At 57.6% G+C, this 13623-nt stretch overlaps 3 protein-coding genes across 12 annotated transcripts in view; 2 read left to right on the forward strand and 1 right to left on the reverse strand.

The window, feature by feature from the left end:
* Nucleotides 1–659: 659 nt before the first annotated feature.
* Nucleotides 660–5495, forward strand: Phf1 (PHD finger protein 1). Of its 4 annotated transcripts, none has more exons than XM_052163701.1 (15): nucleotides 660–1077; nucleotides 1743–1917; nucleotides 2004–2085; nucleotides 2185–2280; nucleotides 2617–2717; nucleotides 2814–2962; nucleotides 3080–3175; nucleotides 3310–3378; nucleotides 3489–3612; nucleotides 3683–3750; nucleotides 3854–4008; nucleotides 4090–4247; nucleotides 4335–4429; nucleotides 4631–4708; nucleotides 4889–5495. In XM_052163701.1, exons 2-15 carry the CDS (start codon nucleotides 1759–1761, stop codon nucleotides 5175–5177), a joined length of 1719 nt encoding a protein of 572 aa, XP_052019661.1. In that variant the 5' UTR covers nucleotides 660–1077; nucleotides 1743–1758; the 3' UTR covers nucleotides 5178–5495. The 4 variants fall into 4 exon arrangements, with proteins under 4 accessions (XP_052019661.1, XP_052019660.1, XP_052019663.1 ...); XM_052163700.1 differs by having other exon boundaries at nucleotides 661–1077; nucleotides 4628–4708; XM_052163703.1 differs by having other exon boundaries at nucleotides 661–1077; nucleotides 3854–3958; nucleotides 4079–4247.
* Nucleotides 5496–5574: 79 nt separating this feature from the next.
* On the reverse strand, nucleotides 5575–7111 carry Cuta (cutA divalent cation tolerance homolog). Of its 2 annotated transcripts, XM_052163766.1 has the most exons (7): nucleotides 7017–7035; nucleotides 6883–6934; nucleotides 6472–6674; nucleotides 6297–6356; nucleotides 6144–6189; nucleotides 5992–6041; nucleotides 5575–5794 (listed from the first exon to the last, which is right to left on the reverse strand). In XM_052163766.1, the coding sequence occupies exons 2-7, from the start codon at nucleotides 6922–6924 to the stop codon at nucleotides 5668–5670; spliced, it is 528 nt and encodes a 175-aa protein (XP_052019726.1). In that variant the 5' UTR covers nucleotides 6925–6934; nucleotides 7017–7035; the 3' UTR covers nucleotides 5575–5667. The 2 variants fall into 2 exon arrangements, with proteins under 2 accessions (XP_052019726.1, XP_052019727.1); XM_052163767.1 differs by lacking the exon at nucleotides 6883–6934 and having other exon boundaries at nucleotides 7017–7111.
* A 1847-nt stretch (nucleotides 7112–8958) lies between these two features.
* Syngap1 (synaptic Ras GTPase activating protein 1) overlaps nucleotides 8959–13623 on the forward strand; it is a 31098-nt gene continuing 26433 nt past the window's right edge. For all 6 annotated transcript variants that reach the window (XR_007974403.1, XM_052163679.1, XM_052163680.1 and 3 more), the window contains exons 1-2: nucleotides 8959–9051; nucleotides 12323–12444. Coding sequence is in view for 5 of the 6 variants with exons in the window: in XM_052163679.1 (XP_052019639.1) it covers nucleotides 8985–9051; nucleotides 12323–12444 (189 nt within the window). In the remaining variant the exon portion in view is untranslated. The remainder of the gene's footprint in view (nucleotides 9052–12322; nucleotides 12445–13623) is intronic.

Consider the following 13623-nt stretch of genomic DNA (forward strand, 5'->3'; position numbering starts at 1 on the left):
GAGGAAGGTATTGTAAATAAATCCCATAAGCATGTAGAAATGTCCGTTTTGACATGTTTTGCAGAGTGAGGCTATGGTGTTGTTTTTTTTTTTCTTCTTTGAGACAGTAGCGCTGGCTGTCCTGGAACTCACTCTGTGGACCAGGCTGGCCTCGAACTCAGAAATCCGCCTGCCTCTGCCTCCCAAGTGCTGGGATTAAAGGCGTGTGCCACCACCAGTGCCCATAGCTGTGACCAATTTCTTAGGGTTTCTAGGCCCCAGCCCAGAACAGGAATGTTCTTGTCTGATGTGAGAGTGCCAGCGCACACTCCTTTCCCTGCGCCTCTTCCCTTCCCTGACCACCGGTTCGAACCGTGGTTCCCCGCCACCTAGTGCCTATTGGCTGATGTGGGCGCGTCACCGCCTCAGAACTAGTTCCAAGTAGCCTCTGGTCCTTTCACTCCCTGGAGGAGCACAACCATACCCGGGCTCTAGCGGCTGGAGGAGTGGCTGTGTGCCCAGGTGCTGCGCACAGGCGGGGTTACGCGTGCGCAGAAGGGCGGGGCGACAGGAAGTGTGAATGGGGAGGGCGGAGCCGTGTGCGAAGGCGGAGCTTGGAGTGGCCACGGGGGCGGGGCAGCTAACGGATGTGGCATGGGGCGGGGCCCGGCCCTGACCTGCAGGCTAGCTGCCAAGAAGGTTATTTCCTGCTGCCCTCGGAGCAAACCTATCCGAAAAAGGGGCTGCAGGGATTTCCTCGTCCTCCCCGACCGGCCGCGCCCCCAACAGCGCAGCGCCCTCCGGCCCTACTGGAGGTGAGGGAGGTGCTGCTTGCCCGCCCCTCTGTCTCCTCCCCCTGGTGCTCCCCACCCTCCACTCTCCTCCCTCCTTCTGTCGACTCCTCCTGCTGCTGCTGCTGCTTTGGCTGCTGCGTCATACGCCCCAGAGCCGCCAGGACGGAGGGGCTGGGCCCGGGGACCCCCCTGGCCTCCGCCTGCACGCCCCCCAGCGCTCACATTCAGTCTTCTTGCACCGGGGACTCATCCAAGTCTCTTGGGTCTGCCCCTACCTGGCTGCCAGCTGCCCCAACTGTCACCGGTAAGGAGAAGGCGGGAGGCCCGGAGAGGGGGGCAGGGAGCCGGGGGTCGGTGCGCAAGAGGGGGTGGGAGAGCCACCTAGACCCAGCTTAGGGCTTGTGCTGGGGCGACTCAAGTCCCTCCTTGGACTGACAGTGTAGGGGAGTAGAGATTTGGACAGGGACACGCCCCCCTCCTGGGGCACGCAGGGAAGTTATCTAATCCTGGGTCAAGGAGCCCCACATTTGGGGTGACCTAACACAATCTGGCACCAGGATGGTGGTTCTAAATAAGACACACAGGCCTGGGGGAGGCAGCCGTTTCTACTCCAGAAACGTCTTCAGAAAAGCTCCCCAAACATCTCTGGGCAACAGATTGCCCCAGTTAGGATACCTCTAAACAGCTGGGAAAGGTGAACCTAAGTGGCAGCCTTGATTCAGCAAACATCTTCTCACCTGAGATTGCTAGGAGCTGGGGTACTACAGAAGTAGGCGGGGGAGATGGAAAGGAGTGGAGGTAAGAAGGGGACCAGACGGGACCCGCCTCCGTAGGGCTCTAAAGGATTAGGAGACCGGGGTTGGAGATGCCCGGTCGGGGTTAGGCTTTCGTTGTCTGTAACAGGAAACAAGCGGGTACAGTGACACACTCTCAGTGCCACTCATAAACTAACCATCCTGTTTGGGATAGGCAACCCCAGGATGCAATGGCCCAGCTCCCCCGGCTGAGCCGTTTGGGTGCCCCCTCTCTCTGGGATCCGGTTTCCCCTGCTCCCACCTCAGGCCCCAGACCTCGGCTTTGGGAGGGTCAAGATGTGCTGGCCAGATGGACTGATGGGCTGCTATACTTGGGTACCATCAAAAAGGTAAGACCCACCTCTGATCTCACTGTCTTCCCAGTCTCCGGTTTGATTCTTGCTCCCATTTCATCATCTTTGGCCATCCATTCTAGGTGGACAGTGCTCGGGAGGTGTGTCTGGTCCAGTTTGAGGACGATTCCCAGTTTCTGGTTCTATGGAAGGACATCAGCCCAGGTGAGACCCTTTGGACCACAGCCTGTGACAGCGGACGGAGGCTGGAATGGGTGGGGACACAGTTGGAAGTAGGCCTCCTGATGCTTTGTTCCCTCACAGCTGCCCTCCCTGGGGAGGAGCTCCTCTGTTGTGTGTGTCGCTCTGAGACTGTGGCCCCTGGGAACCGACTGGTCAGCTGTGAGAAGTGTCGCCATGGTGAGAGGGTGGGGTACTTAAAGGGTGGGGCTTCCCTACCTCGAGTCTTCTGGGTTGCCACCAGCCCTCCCTCACAGCATGAGTCATGTCTCCTGTCCTGGCCAGTCTTCCCCTTATCACCTCTTCTCAGTACAGGGAGAGGGAGCCATAGATGAGGGGGACACAGGCACACGAGGCTGAGGGGCTGGGGCTGGCTCACGTACATGGCTTCTTAACCATGCATCCTTGGGCAAAGCCCTCAACTGCTGGGAGTGTCAGGATAAGGCACACACGGCAGGACCACGGTCAGGACTTAAATGCACACGCCACTCTCCTCTCAACATTGACCCTTTTCAGCTTATCACCAGGACTGTCACGTCCCCAGGGCCCCAGCTCCTGGAGAAGGAGAGGGCGCATCCTGGGTCTGCCGCCAGTGTGTCTTTGCAATTGCCACTAAGGTAAAGGCACCTCCCTGCCCCTTGTGCCTTGTGTGGGAGCCTCCCATGATGTCTCCTCCTTTCCTGCCTCTGAGCTTTCCATCTGCTTCTCTGCAGAGGGGAGGCGCCCTGAAGAAGGGTCCTTATGCCCGGGCCATGCTGGCCATGAAGCTGTCCTTGCCCTACGGACTGAAAGGGCTGGACTGGGACGCTGGGCATTTGAGCAACAGACAGCAGAGCTACTGCTACTGTGGAGGCCCTGGGGAGTGAGTGAAGGGGGCAGGCTACGGGGTGGGGTGGGTGCTGTGGCGGCAGGGCCCCGGACAGAGGGAGCCAACAGGGCAAGGGGCCATCTGAGGGCCACAGCGCTGTCTTCCCTCGAGGTGGAACCTGAAGATGCTGCAGTGCCGGCGCTGCCTGCAGTGGTTCCACGAGGCCTGCACCCAGTGTCTGAGCAAGCCGCTCCTCTACGGGGACAGGTAAGGCCAAGGCAGTGCTGCTCCGCCGCCGCACCCACCATGCTCTCCACAGTCCTGACTAAACTAGTCAGCCCTCTGCAGCAGGCAGCCAGAGGGCTGAGCGAGGTGCATCCTCTGTCCTGGCCCGTGTGCAGATTCTATGAATTTGAATGCTGTGTGTGCCGGGGCGGCCCTGAGAAGGTCCGGAGGTTACAGCTTCGCTGGTGAGATGGGCTGCGTCCTCGGTGTGACTCTTCCTCCTGCCCACCATTTTACCCCAACACCCCCTGGCTCTGACACGGCGGTAGCCCGTGACAATCTCATGCTCCTTCAGGGTGGATGTGGCCCACCTTGTCCTCTACCATCTCAGCGTCTGCTGTAAGAAGAAATACTTCGATTTTGACCGAGAGATCCTTCCCTTCACCTCGGAGAACTGGGACAGTCTGCTCCTGGGGGAGGTAAGGGTTGTAAAGTTCGGGGGCTGGGGTGGGACAAGGGGCCGCTCCCTGACCATTCATCTCTTCTCAGCTCTCGGACACCCCCAAGGGAGAACGTTCTTCCCAGCTCCTCTCTGCTCTTAACAGCCACAAGGACCGGTGAGAGTGGGAAGAGGGGGTGAGGGGCCAGTCTGGGTGAGGGGCCGGTCTGGGTGAGGGGAGCTGCTACAGGGCGGACCTGCCGACTTTCCCCTTGTCCCAGTTTCATTTCAGGGAGGGAGATTAAAAAGAGGAAATGTCTTTTTGGTCTCCATGCTCGGACCCCTCCTCCTGTGGAATTTCTCACTGGAGATGGAGCCCCCACCAGGTCACTGGTCCAGGGGGGATGGGGAAAATTCTCAAGGATCTGTTTGGAGGGTACTTGTACATAAATGGGGGTCTTGGGGTGTCTGGGAGGGGGCTGGGGGGATAAGGAGGCCTCTTACAGCTTCCCTTCAGGGCAGGGCCCTGGGGGAGGGGTCTCAAGTCCCCTGGGGAAACGACGACGGAGGTCGGAGCCAGAACCCTTGAGGAGGCAGAAGGGGAAAGTGGAGGAACTGGGGCCACCCACAGCAGCACACAGTCGGCATGGGTCCCGGGAGCAGAGGGCCCTGCAGGTACAAGGGCAGGGGAATCCCATGGGGCACAGCAGAGGGGACGTGAAGGGGCCAAGGCTCGTCTCACAGCCCCTCTTCCTTCTACAGGCCTCGGTGTCTCCACCACCCCCCAGCCCTAGCCAGAGCTACCAGGGCAGCAGCGGCTACAACTTCCGGCCCACAGACGCCCGCTGTCTGCCCAGGTCAGTGCCTGGTCCAGATGTGCCCCTTCTCCAGACTGTCACCAGCAACTCTCTTCCCTTTCCACCTTCACTTTTCGATTGTTGTCCCAAAGAGCCGTGCGGAGCCAACGCCGCTCTGGGGTAGTTTGTGAGCTCTGCCCTTCCGGGAAGCCCTGCTTCCCTGCTTCAGGTGCTGACTTGCCTGTTCCCCGCCCCCAGCAGCCCCATCCGGATGTTCGCCTCCTTCCACCCTTCTGCCAGCACTGCAGGGACCTCTGGGGACAGCGAACCCCCAGACAGGTGAGTCTGTCCTGGTAACACCAGTCCCCTCCTTTCCTCATGTGACCTCAGGCTTCCTAGTTTCTCAAAGCCAGCCTGGTATCCTCGCGGCCGCCCTTCTGCCGTAATTTATGGGATTACAGGCACGAGCCGCCCACCTGGGCCTGGCCTGGCTGCTGACTGTTGGCTTCTCTCCTCCAGGTCGCCTCTCGAACTCCACATTGGCTTCCCCACAGGCATCCCTAAAAGTTCTCCCCACTCAGTGACCGCCTCCTCTTCCTCAGCCCCAGCCCTGACCCCGGGCCTCTCTAGACACTCGCTATCCCCGTCTCCCTTGTGCCACAGTTTGTCTCCAGGAACTGGGGGAGGAGTCCGAGGTGGGGTTAGCTACCTGTCCCGAGGGGACCCCGTCAGAGTCCTTGCTCGAAGAGTGCGGCCGGACGGCTCTGTGCAGTACCTGGTGGAGTGGGGAGGAGGGGGCATCTTCTGACGGCTCACTTCTGCTCGCCTCCCCACCCACACACTGGCACTTTCATGCCCTGACCTCTGACCTCACCTACAGCTGGGATGTACCTGGAGAGTCAGGGAGTGTTTCTCCCTCCTGCCCAGGCTGGAATCCAGGGGAGTGGGGAAGAGGTCCTCTTCTCTGCCCCTTCATGACTCCTACCCCCTCCTCATTTCCCTTGATGTTATTTTGTTACAGCTTTCAAGATATTTTTTAAGACTATTTAACCCCTGGGATTAGAGATTGGGGGGCTGGGTGGTCCAGGATTCCAGACTGTGTGACTAATAAAGATAAATAAACCTAGCAGGCACGAGTCATTCTGACGGACAGAGGCACTTTCCATCTTCCCTGACCACACGTTTGTCACAAGAGAAAAGGCAGCGAGAGCTGGAGAGGATTTATTGGGGTCTCAGTCATCACGTGGAAGCCAAGGGGCATTAAACGGAGGAGGGAGCTGTGGCAGGAACAGGGCTGGTCATGGTAGGGCTGGGCCAGAATCTGGCACTGATTCTGTGACCTGGTGCACCCAGTGCAGGTACGGGGGATTTCCCTGCTCCACAGGCAGCGCGATCACCTCGGCAACTTCATAAGGGTGAACAGATCTGCGGAAGTGACAGGGCGTGTTATTCAGACACTCAAAGGGTCACCCTCTAAGACACCAGCCCTGGACTCCCCAGTGAGTCCCACCACAGTGTCCACCTCAGAGCTCTGAGTGGGGCGTGTTTGCCTGGAATGCTCAAGGCCCCACCTGGTTCATCCCCAGTACCACCACCACCAAAAGAAACCTCAAAGTTCTTACCGCACAAACTCTGTCAGTGCAGAAACCAGGGAGCTTTGGGTTTTAATCATCTAAAGGGCAAAGACAGACATAGTTCAACCAAAGGGGTGGAACCGGTGTCAGGTGCGGGCCAGAGTGGTCAAAGGAGTCGGACAGGAGGGGAATTTTCTCACCATCAGCACCTCACTGTCTTCCTCGATCTTTCCTTTCCATTCGTAGCTGAAGAGGTCAGAGAAAGAAGGGAACAAAGTCTTGGGAAAGGAAGATTTCTCCCAGAAAAAATCTCACAGCCCCTCAAGTTAGATTGTTTCTAGCTGACAACTCACATGGATGTGATCTGCGGGATGAGGTTGACGCAGGCTGCCAGGCGCTTCTCCACCACTGCCCTGAGGGTGAAGCGAGAGGAGGGCGCGCACGGCTGGAGTTGTGCGGGCGCCCCAGAGACAGCACCCTCCCCTTAGCCCCAACACTCCCTCCAGGTCGTCTGGCCGAGGTCCCCACCTGGCGATCTCCTTGGCGACTTTTTCGTTGGGACAAGTGACAAAGGCTGCAGAGACTGATCCTGGAACGTAGCCCGAGGCCGGAGAGGGCTGGGACGGAGGGCCTCCAGAAGCCATGGACAGCAGAGCTCGGGGTAGCAACAGGAGGCGGGAAGCCACCGGCAGCAGCGCAGGCATCCAAAGGAACGACAGGAGCAGCGTGGCCTGGAGCAGGGGGGAGGGCGGAGTCTGTTCCCGCAGCTGCCCCAGGAAACTGCACCCGGGGTGCCTTCTGGGGCAGACCCCGAGCCTCTGCCCTGCCTTTTCGGCACCAGGTAGAAAAACGTCCCTGAAACTTAAACTTGGGACAACTCCGTTCCGCGGCTGAAGCTCGGTGAGACTTCGAGACCGGAAGGGGCGGGACCAGACTCACCCCTCCGCCGAGCAGGACACCGGGAGCCCGCCCCCAGTTCATGCAGCCCGCGCTGGTAGAGAGATGAAGAGATCAAAGGCCGCTCATTTCACGGAGGAAGGACCCAGAGCCCCGGCGGAACAGCCTCCTCTTACCTGCAGCAGTCACGTGACGAGAAAACAGTGCGCACCACGTGACAGGAGTCTTAAGATCTGGCCAATCCCGGTCCTCGAGTGACCCGACAGCCCGGCCTCCGTAAGGGGGCGGGGCTCCAGACCCTCTGGCCAATCGGCAGCTTGATCTGAGGACGTGCGCGGAAGTGGTCCGCCCATTTCCGTGAAGCCTCCGCCCCGTTGCTGGCAGGGACGCTGCTGCGGTGGCCGTCCGTCACGTGACGAGGCCTGTCCTCTCACGCGGCGCCGTCTCAAGGAGCAGCGAACGCAGGCCAATCGCCATCCGGCCTTGCGGGCCACGTGATGCGAGACCTGGCGACCCGCGCCCCTCGCTGCGTCAGGCTGGGGCCGGGGAGCCGTCCTGAGCCCCGAAGTGTGCCTAGTAACAGCCCCCTCCCTGCCTCCCTGCCTGCCTCCCTCCCTCCCCGCGCTGACAGGCAGGGAGCAGTGCGAGCGTCGGAGCGGCCTTGGGTGGGGACAGTGCTCCCCCCTCGCCCTTGCGTTAGCACCGAGCCGAGAAGCCAGCTGTCCCTGGGTAGGGGGCAGTGATCAGGCTCGCTCAGCCCTGGCAGTGCGGCGGCTGGGTTAGCAAAGACACCCTCTCCAAGCACTGGTGACACCTGTAAATGGGCTAGTGGGCGACGGAAGACCCCGAGAGCCCAACGCTTAGGGCAGACTGTCAAATGAGAGGGAAGGAGAAATGAGAGGCACAGGGTAGAGTTGAGAGAGTGATGGCCCTGTTCTTTCTCCCTTGCTGATTCTTCTCCCCAGGACTGGCCCACCTCTCGGTCTTGGGTCTCCTTACCCTCATCCATTCCCCCAAGGAGCCAGCACCTGCCCTACATAACCTCCCTGGAGCCTAAACACATCATTCAGTGACCCAAAAATGGAGAGGGGACCAGTGAGAGGCCAGAGAAGAGGGAGGAGACAGCAGGAAAAATATTAGCTCTCCCTCCAAGGTCTGGGGTCCTTGGCATGGGTGGCTGATGTTGGGCTCCTGCATTTTCCTCTTTAGTGTGTGTGGGGGTGTCTCAGATCCCTGTGTGTGTAGGTGAGGGGTGCGGGGGTCCAGCGTTTGCACCTTTCCTAGGGTCTGAGTTACCTGTCGAGTTGTTTCAGGGAATTGAGTCCTGCGATCACCAACTCAGTTCTTTCAGATGTGATGTATTTTAGATCTCTATGTGGTCATCCTCATCTTTGGGTCAGCCTAATGTCTCCTCCATCATCCCCAAGTTTGCAGTTTCTTTGAGATGTGAATGCGGGGTTTCTTACCTGTAGCTAGGTTCTGAAATTTAATCCTGGCCTGGGGCTCTTTCTAATATTGGCTTCATCTTTTTCTGTGGGTCTAGGTCTCCGTTTTGGGTCCCTCAAACTACCAGTCCAGGGTTCGAATAAGATTAACTTAACGTGGGTCTGGAGAACCTTGCTGAGACTATTCTGACCCCTGACTTTTTAATTTAGGGGGGTGGGGTCTGAGCTCAGAGAGGTCTCATTCCTTCTACTTTTGGATCTGTGAGACCCAATTTGTTGAGTATGGAGTGAGGGGCGAGGTGGTGAAGTATCTTTCTCTGGGTCTGGGGTCTGTCTCAGGGTCTTGGGTCAGCTTCTTCAGGACTGCCGTCTCTGGTGTGTATGAGTCGGGGGTCTCTCGCGCTCTTTTTCCGGGTCTACCCGAGCAGGGGTGGGGGCTGCAGTCTCTCCCTCCTCCTCCTGCTCTCTCCTCTCTAGCTCGCTTCCCCCGCCCCCCTCTCTCGCTGCTGCCGCTGCTGCCGTTGGCTCTTATTCTCCTCCTCCTCCTCCTCTCTCCTCCTCTCTGCTCCTCTCCGCTCCTCTCTCCTCCTCTCTCCTCCTCCTCCTCCTCCTCCTCCTCCACCTTCTCCCCCTTTCTCTCCCCCTCTTTCTCTCTTCTTTTTTCTCCCCCGTCCCCCCGCCCCCTCCCCCTCAGGCCTGATGAGCAGGTCTCGAGCCTCCATCCATCGGGGGAGCATCCCCGCGATGTCCTATGCCCCCTTCAGAGGTACGGTGGTGGTAAGGGTAGGGGAGGGCGAAATGGGGGGGCAAGAGGGGGAGGGGCAGGGGGCGGGGGAGGGCCGGGGCCACCGAGGGGAAGGAGCGGCTGAAATGGAGGGAGAGGGGAGGGCTGGAAGGCAGAGGTGGGAACAGTGGGAAAGGAGGGATTAGAGGCATAGGGGTAGGTAAGGGATAGAGGGGCTGGGACACGGGCCTTGAAGGGGGCTGGGGGAAGATGATGGAGGGGAAAGCGCGTCAGAAAGGGATCAGAAGGGAGGACTGAGTTTGGGGAAAAGCTGCAGAAATGGTTTGGGCTTGGGAGCGGAGTGAGGAGGAAATTACCAAGGAAATAAAGGCACGGTCTTAGGAGAGGGTAGAGGGGAAAATGAAAACACGGGCGGCGTGAGAGACCAAGAAGGTGGGAAGGGAATTTGGTGAGGGGCTCAGGGTGGTAGGACTTAGGGAAAGAGAGGAGGATGGAGGGAGGGAAGGGGCCAGATGGAGAAAGAGGGTGGCAGTGGGGGGGTGGGGGTCCAGATGGAGGGAAGAGAGGAGAGAGAGGAAAGGGTTGGGGGAGGGGACACCAGAGAAGGGGGAGGATCAAGTGGTTATTTTTTTGGTTGGGTGGGGGGAGATGCAAGTAAGATTGAGGTATGGGAGCAAGGGCCCGGTGGAAATCTGAGGGTGACTGGCCCTCGTTAGGACTCTGGAGAAGTGAGATGCAGCCCCTGGGTCTCATTCGCTTTCTTCACTTAATCACTTTGACCCCTTCCCCCACCCCACCTCTTCTTCCCAGTCCCCCCCTGCCTCTGCTGTCCATCACTTATATCTTTCCCCCCATATGGTGTCCGTTTCTTATATGAGTCCCCCTTCTGTTCTTCCCCTGTATTGGTCCTTATCTCTTCTCTCTCTCCCTCCCTCTCTTCTAATAACCACCTTAAGACACCCTGCTGCTCCTGGGCCCCATGTCTCAGCCCTGGTCAAGTCTCTCTCACCCCTATGCCCCATATTGGCTGAAACCTTGTGGTCCATCCCCTTGCCCTAGGCATACACCATCTTTACTTCCTTGTCTCTTAGGCCCACACTGTTCCCTGTCCCTCAGCCTACCCTGTTTCCTACCCCACTTCCCATCTTGTCACGTAGTCTGCTTCTTTCCTCTTTTTCCCCAACCTGGTGATTTTTCTCTTCTTATCCCCTCTGCTTCCTGGGGTGATGGAGATTTGGGGCCAAAACACGGGTTTGGGTTTGGGTGGTTAGAACAGACCCTAAGGAATCCCCTGTCTTGGACCCTTGTGGAGCTTCTCATTCCAGTAAAAATTCTCTATTTCTCCTTTCTCTGCCATGTTCCATTGCCTTAGGATCATTAGCATTCTTAACTATAGACTGTGTGTGTGTGTGTGTGTATATGTGTGCGCATGTATGTGTGTGCGTGTGCACATGCACACATGTGCATATGTGTGTGCACGTGCGTGTGCTCATGCGTGCGTGTGCTCATGCGTGCGTGTGCACATGTGCATGTTCGTGTGCATGCATGTGTGTGTGTGTGTGTGTGCGCGCGTGCCTGTGTGTGTATGTAGAGTTGTACCTAAGCTAAGGTTCCCTGTGTCCCTTTCCTGTTCCCAGTAGAACAGTGTCCCTCGAGGCCTCACCTGCTCGCCCCTGCTGCAGCCTGGAGCAGCTCCTCTGCTGTGTTTGGTTGCTATATATCAGCAGATTTCTCCTCTGGACCCACCGTGTGTTGAGACGGATGTACTAGGCCTCAAGAGTCTGTGATCTCAGTTATGGGTAGTTGCTGTTGCTGCTGGGGCTTTGAATCCTAGTGGGGGGGGGGTTTGTTGTTGTTGTTCTTTTGGGGTTTTTTGTTTTTTGTTGTCATTATTGTTTGTTTTGTTTTTTTCCCTACCACTGAGCTATTGTGACCAGCCCCATCAGTGATCTTTAATATTTAGAGAATATGAGTACGGTCTCCAAGAAAGCATAGAGACAGTGACAATTTGAAAGTATGGTGAGGTCTAGGCGCAATTCCCAGGTGTTCATATTTCTGTGTGACCTGTGATTTGGATAAATGTGAGGGCTATGACCATCATCAGTAAGGTTAAGGGGATGGCGCTTCCTAAAGCTACTCTAGGGCCTAGACAAAGCTCAGAGGCTGGTTTTCCTGAAATGCGCCCAAGTCAGTCACCCACACAGGAGCTAGCGCTGGATTGTCCTTCCTGTGAACATCTGTGGATCTCTTAAGCCTAGTTTTATCACTCCGATATCACCAAGTCTAACCTTTCTGACTTCCTTAAGGCCTTTCCTTCACACACAAATGGTATGTGGCAAGGAAGCTAGCAAAACAGCAGAGATAGAGCAGGGAGACCCTGGGCACCTGAGTGTGCACAACTGTTGGTCCCATTTTCCCCTCTGGAAATTTGCCTATCTTCAGATCTCACCTTGGGAAGTTCCTCGGCCTTCAGGCTTGGCTGTCCCTCTGTTTCCTCCATTCTTTCTTAAGCTCCTCACTGTGCCCAGTGACAGCCAGGAGTGGCTGTCAGCCTGTAGAGTTGGCTCCTGTCCTGTCTGTGGAGATTGGGTGGGGAGAGGAGGGTTGACTCCTGAGCTGCTGTGGACAGAGAGGCCCATCCAGTCTCTGCTCGTCCATGCAGTGTACCTACCACCTCCCCACCCTGATCCCTGCACAGCCAGATGCTAAGAAGAGTCACCTTCTCCCTGATTGGTAATGTCTCCCAAATGAGCAGGGTAATGACCAGGGTAGGAGTAGGGAATTAAGGGGACAGGAGAAGGGAGGCTGCCACTCTGAACATGTAACGTTTAGTTCTCAGAATCTCATGACTCAAATAGTCTTCAACACACCATCTTCTTTCCCACAGCTGGGTACCTCATATTCTCCTGAATGTGTGAGGCCACATCCATTTAAGCAGCTTATTAATTCCCTTCCTCTCTGCATCTTTTGCCAGTTTCATAAATCTCTATCCCTCCACACCAATGAACGGGCAAAGTTTTCCTCCTCTCCTGTGTCCAGTAAAGTCCCTCTCTGTCCCGAGACTAATTCTCATCTTTGAAGCCTTGCTCATCCCACTCCTGGAGCCTCCTACAATGCCCCAGCGTGAAGGACCCATCTTACGACCCTTTAAAACCACCAGGCGCTTCACACCCAAAGCCTTCAGGCGGGTGGTACTCCCTTCTCCCTCTTTGCAGACTCTCCTTCCCACTTTAGGTTTCTACACCCAAAGTACAGACCCTCCCCTCACTGTCTGTGTGTCTCTGTCCCCCAGATGTACGGGGACCCCCTATGCACCGAACCCAATACGTTCATTCCCCGTATGACCGTCCTGGTTGGAACCCTCGGTTCTGCATCATCTCGGGGAACCAGCTGCTGATGCTGGATGAGGATGAGGTGAGCGGGATGGGGAGGAGGTGAGCGGGATGGGGAGGAGGTGAGCAGGGTGAGGAGGAGGTGAGCGGGATGGGGAGGAGGTGAGCATGGTGAGGAGGAGGTGAGCGGGATGGGGAGGAGGTGAGCATGGTGAGGAGGATGAGGAGAGGGATGAGGAGGAGGTGAGCGGGATGGGGAGGAGGTGAGCGGGATGGGGAGGAGGTGAGCGGGATGGGAGGAGGTGAGCAGGGTGAGGAGGATGAGGAGAGGGATGAGGAGGAGGTGAGCGGGATGGGGAGGAGGTGAGCGGGATGGGGAGGAGGTGAGCAGGGTGAGGAGGAGGTGAGCGGGATGGGGAGGAGGTGAGCATGGTGAGGAGGATGAGGAGAGGGATGAGGAGGAGGTGAGCGGGATGGGGAGGAGGTGAGCAGGGTGAGGAGGTGAGCGGGATGGAGAGGAGGTGAGCGGGATGGGGAGGAGGTGAGCAGGAGGGTGAGGAGGTGAGCGGGATGGGGAAGAGGTGAGCGGGATGGGGAAGAGGTTGACTGTGGGGAGGATGAGCCCCAAGAGTAGTAAGGGAGAGAGGCAGGTGGCGGGAGGGGGCGGCCATTGGGAGTGTTGAATACAGCCAGGTGTTAAATGAGATAGATAGTCCTTCTTCGACTTTCCCTAGAAGGCCTTTGAGGCCATTGGCAGTGTTTCAGAGGAGCTATGGTCCTGAAGATTTGAGGGTGCCTCCTGATTTCACCCTGGCTATAATGTGGGGGAGGGGAGTGAAGAGTTTAAAGCAAGCGAGGAAAGGGGGCCTTCCTCCAAAGGTGTCCTCAGCCTTCTTCTCCCTCACTTAGTTGTCATCACAGGGCACAGTGCAGGCAAAGACTGGGAGATGGTGAGGAGGGCGGGGACGTGGGCTGGAGGGCTGTCAGACACAGGGCCGCAGGGTTTTCGGCATGAATGGAAACAAAAATGGTGCCAGCTTCAGACTAGGTTTCCTTGTCTCTACGGGGCAGGCTGGGTCTCAGGAGCGGACATGGAAGGAAGAGGCGGGCGGGCGATGAGTGTGGGGAGCTGCGTCTGTCTGTGCGTCCGTCCCGGAGCAGGACTTGGAGTAGCCAGAGTGAGAGGCGGGATGGGCAGGGAGTCTGGAAGGAGGTTGTTAGTGGTCCCCAAGGTCTAAGAGTCCAAGGCGTGTCAGTTCCA

This window comes from Apodemus sylvaticus, chromosome 19 (assembly GCF_947179515.1).
Source record: "Apodemus sylvaticus chromosome 19, mApoSyl1.1, whole genome shotgun sequence".
NCBI classification, from domain to species: Eukaryota; Metazoa; Chordata; class Mammalia; order Rodentia; family Muridae; genus Apodemus; species Apodemus sylvaticus.

Excerpts from the sequence above, each read along its gene's own strand:
- Phf1 (XM_052163700.1), top strand. The coding sequence starts at position 1,759 with ATGGCCCAGCTCCCCCGGCTGAGCCGTTTGGGTGCCCCCTCTCTCTGG. Across the intron at positions 2,281-2,616 it reads CTGTGAGAAGTGTCGCCATG|CTTATCACCAGGACTGTCAC; the intron begins GTGAGAGGGTGG and ends GACCCTTTTCAG. Across the intron at positions 4,009-4,089 it reads CTCAAGGATCTGTTTGGAGG|GGCAGGGCCCTGGGGGAGGG; the intron begins GTACTTGTACAT and ends GCTTCCCTTCAG.
- Cuta (XM_052163766.1), bottom strand. The coding sequence starts at position 6,924 with ATGAACTGGGGGCGGGCTCCCGGTGTCCTGCTCGGCGGAGGG. Across the intron at positions 6,190-6,296 it reads ATCCCGCAGATCACATCCAT|CTACGAATGGAAAGGAAAGA; the intron begins GTGAGTTGTCAG and ends TGACCTCTTCAG. Across the intron at positions 5,795-5,991 it reads GCACTGACAGAGTTTGTGCG|ATCTGTTCACCCTTATGAAG; the intron begins GTAAGAACTTTG and ends TCACTTCCGCAG.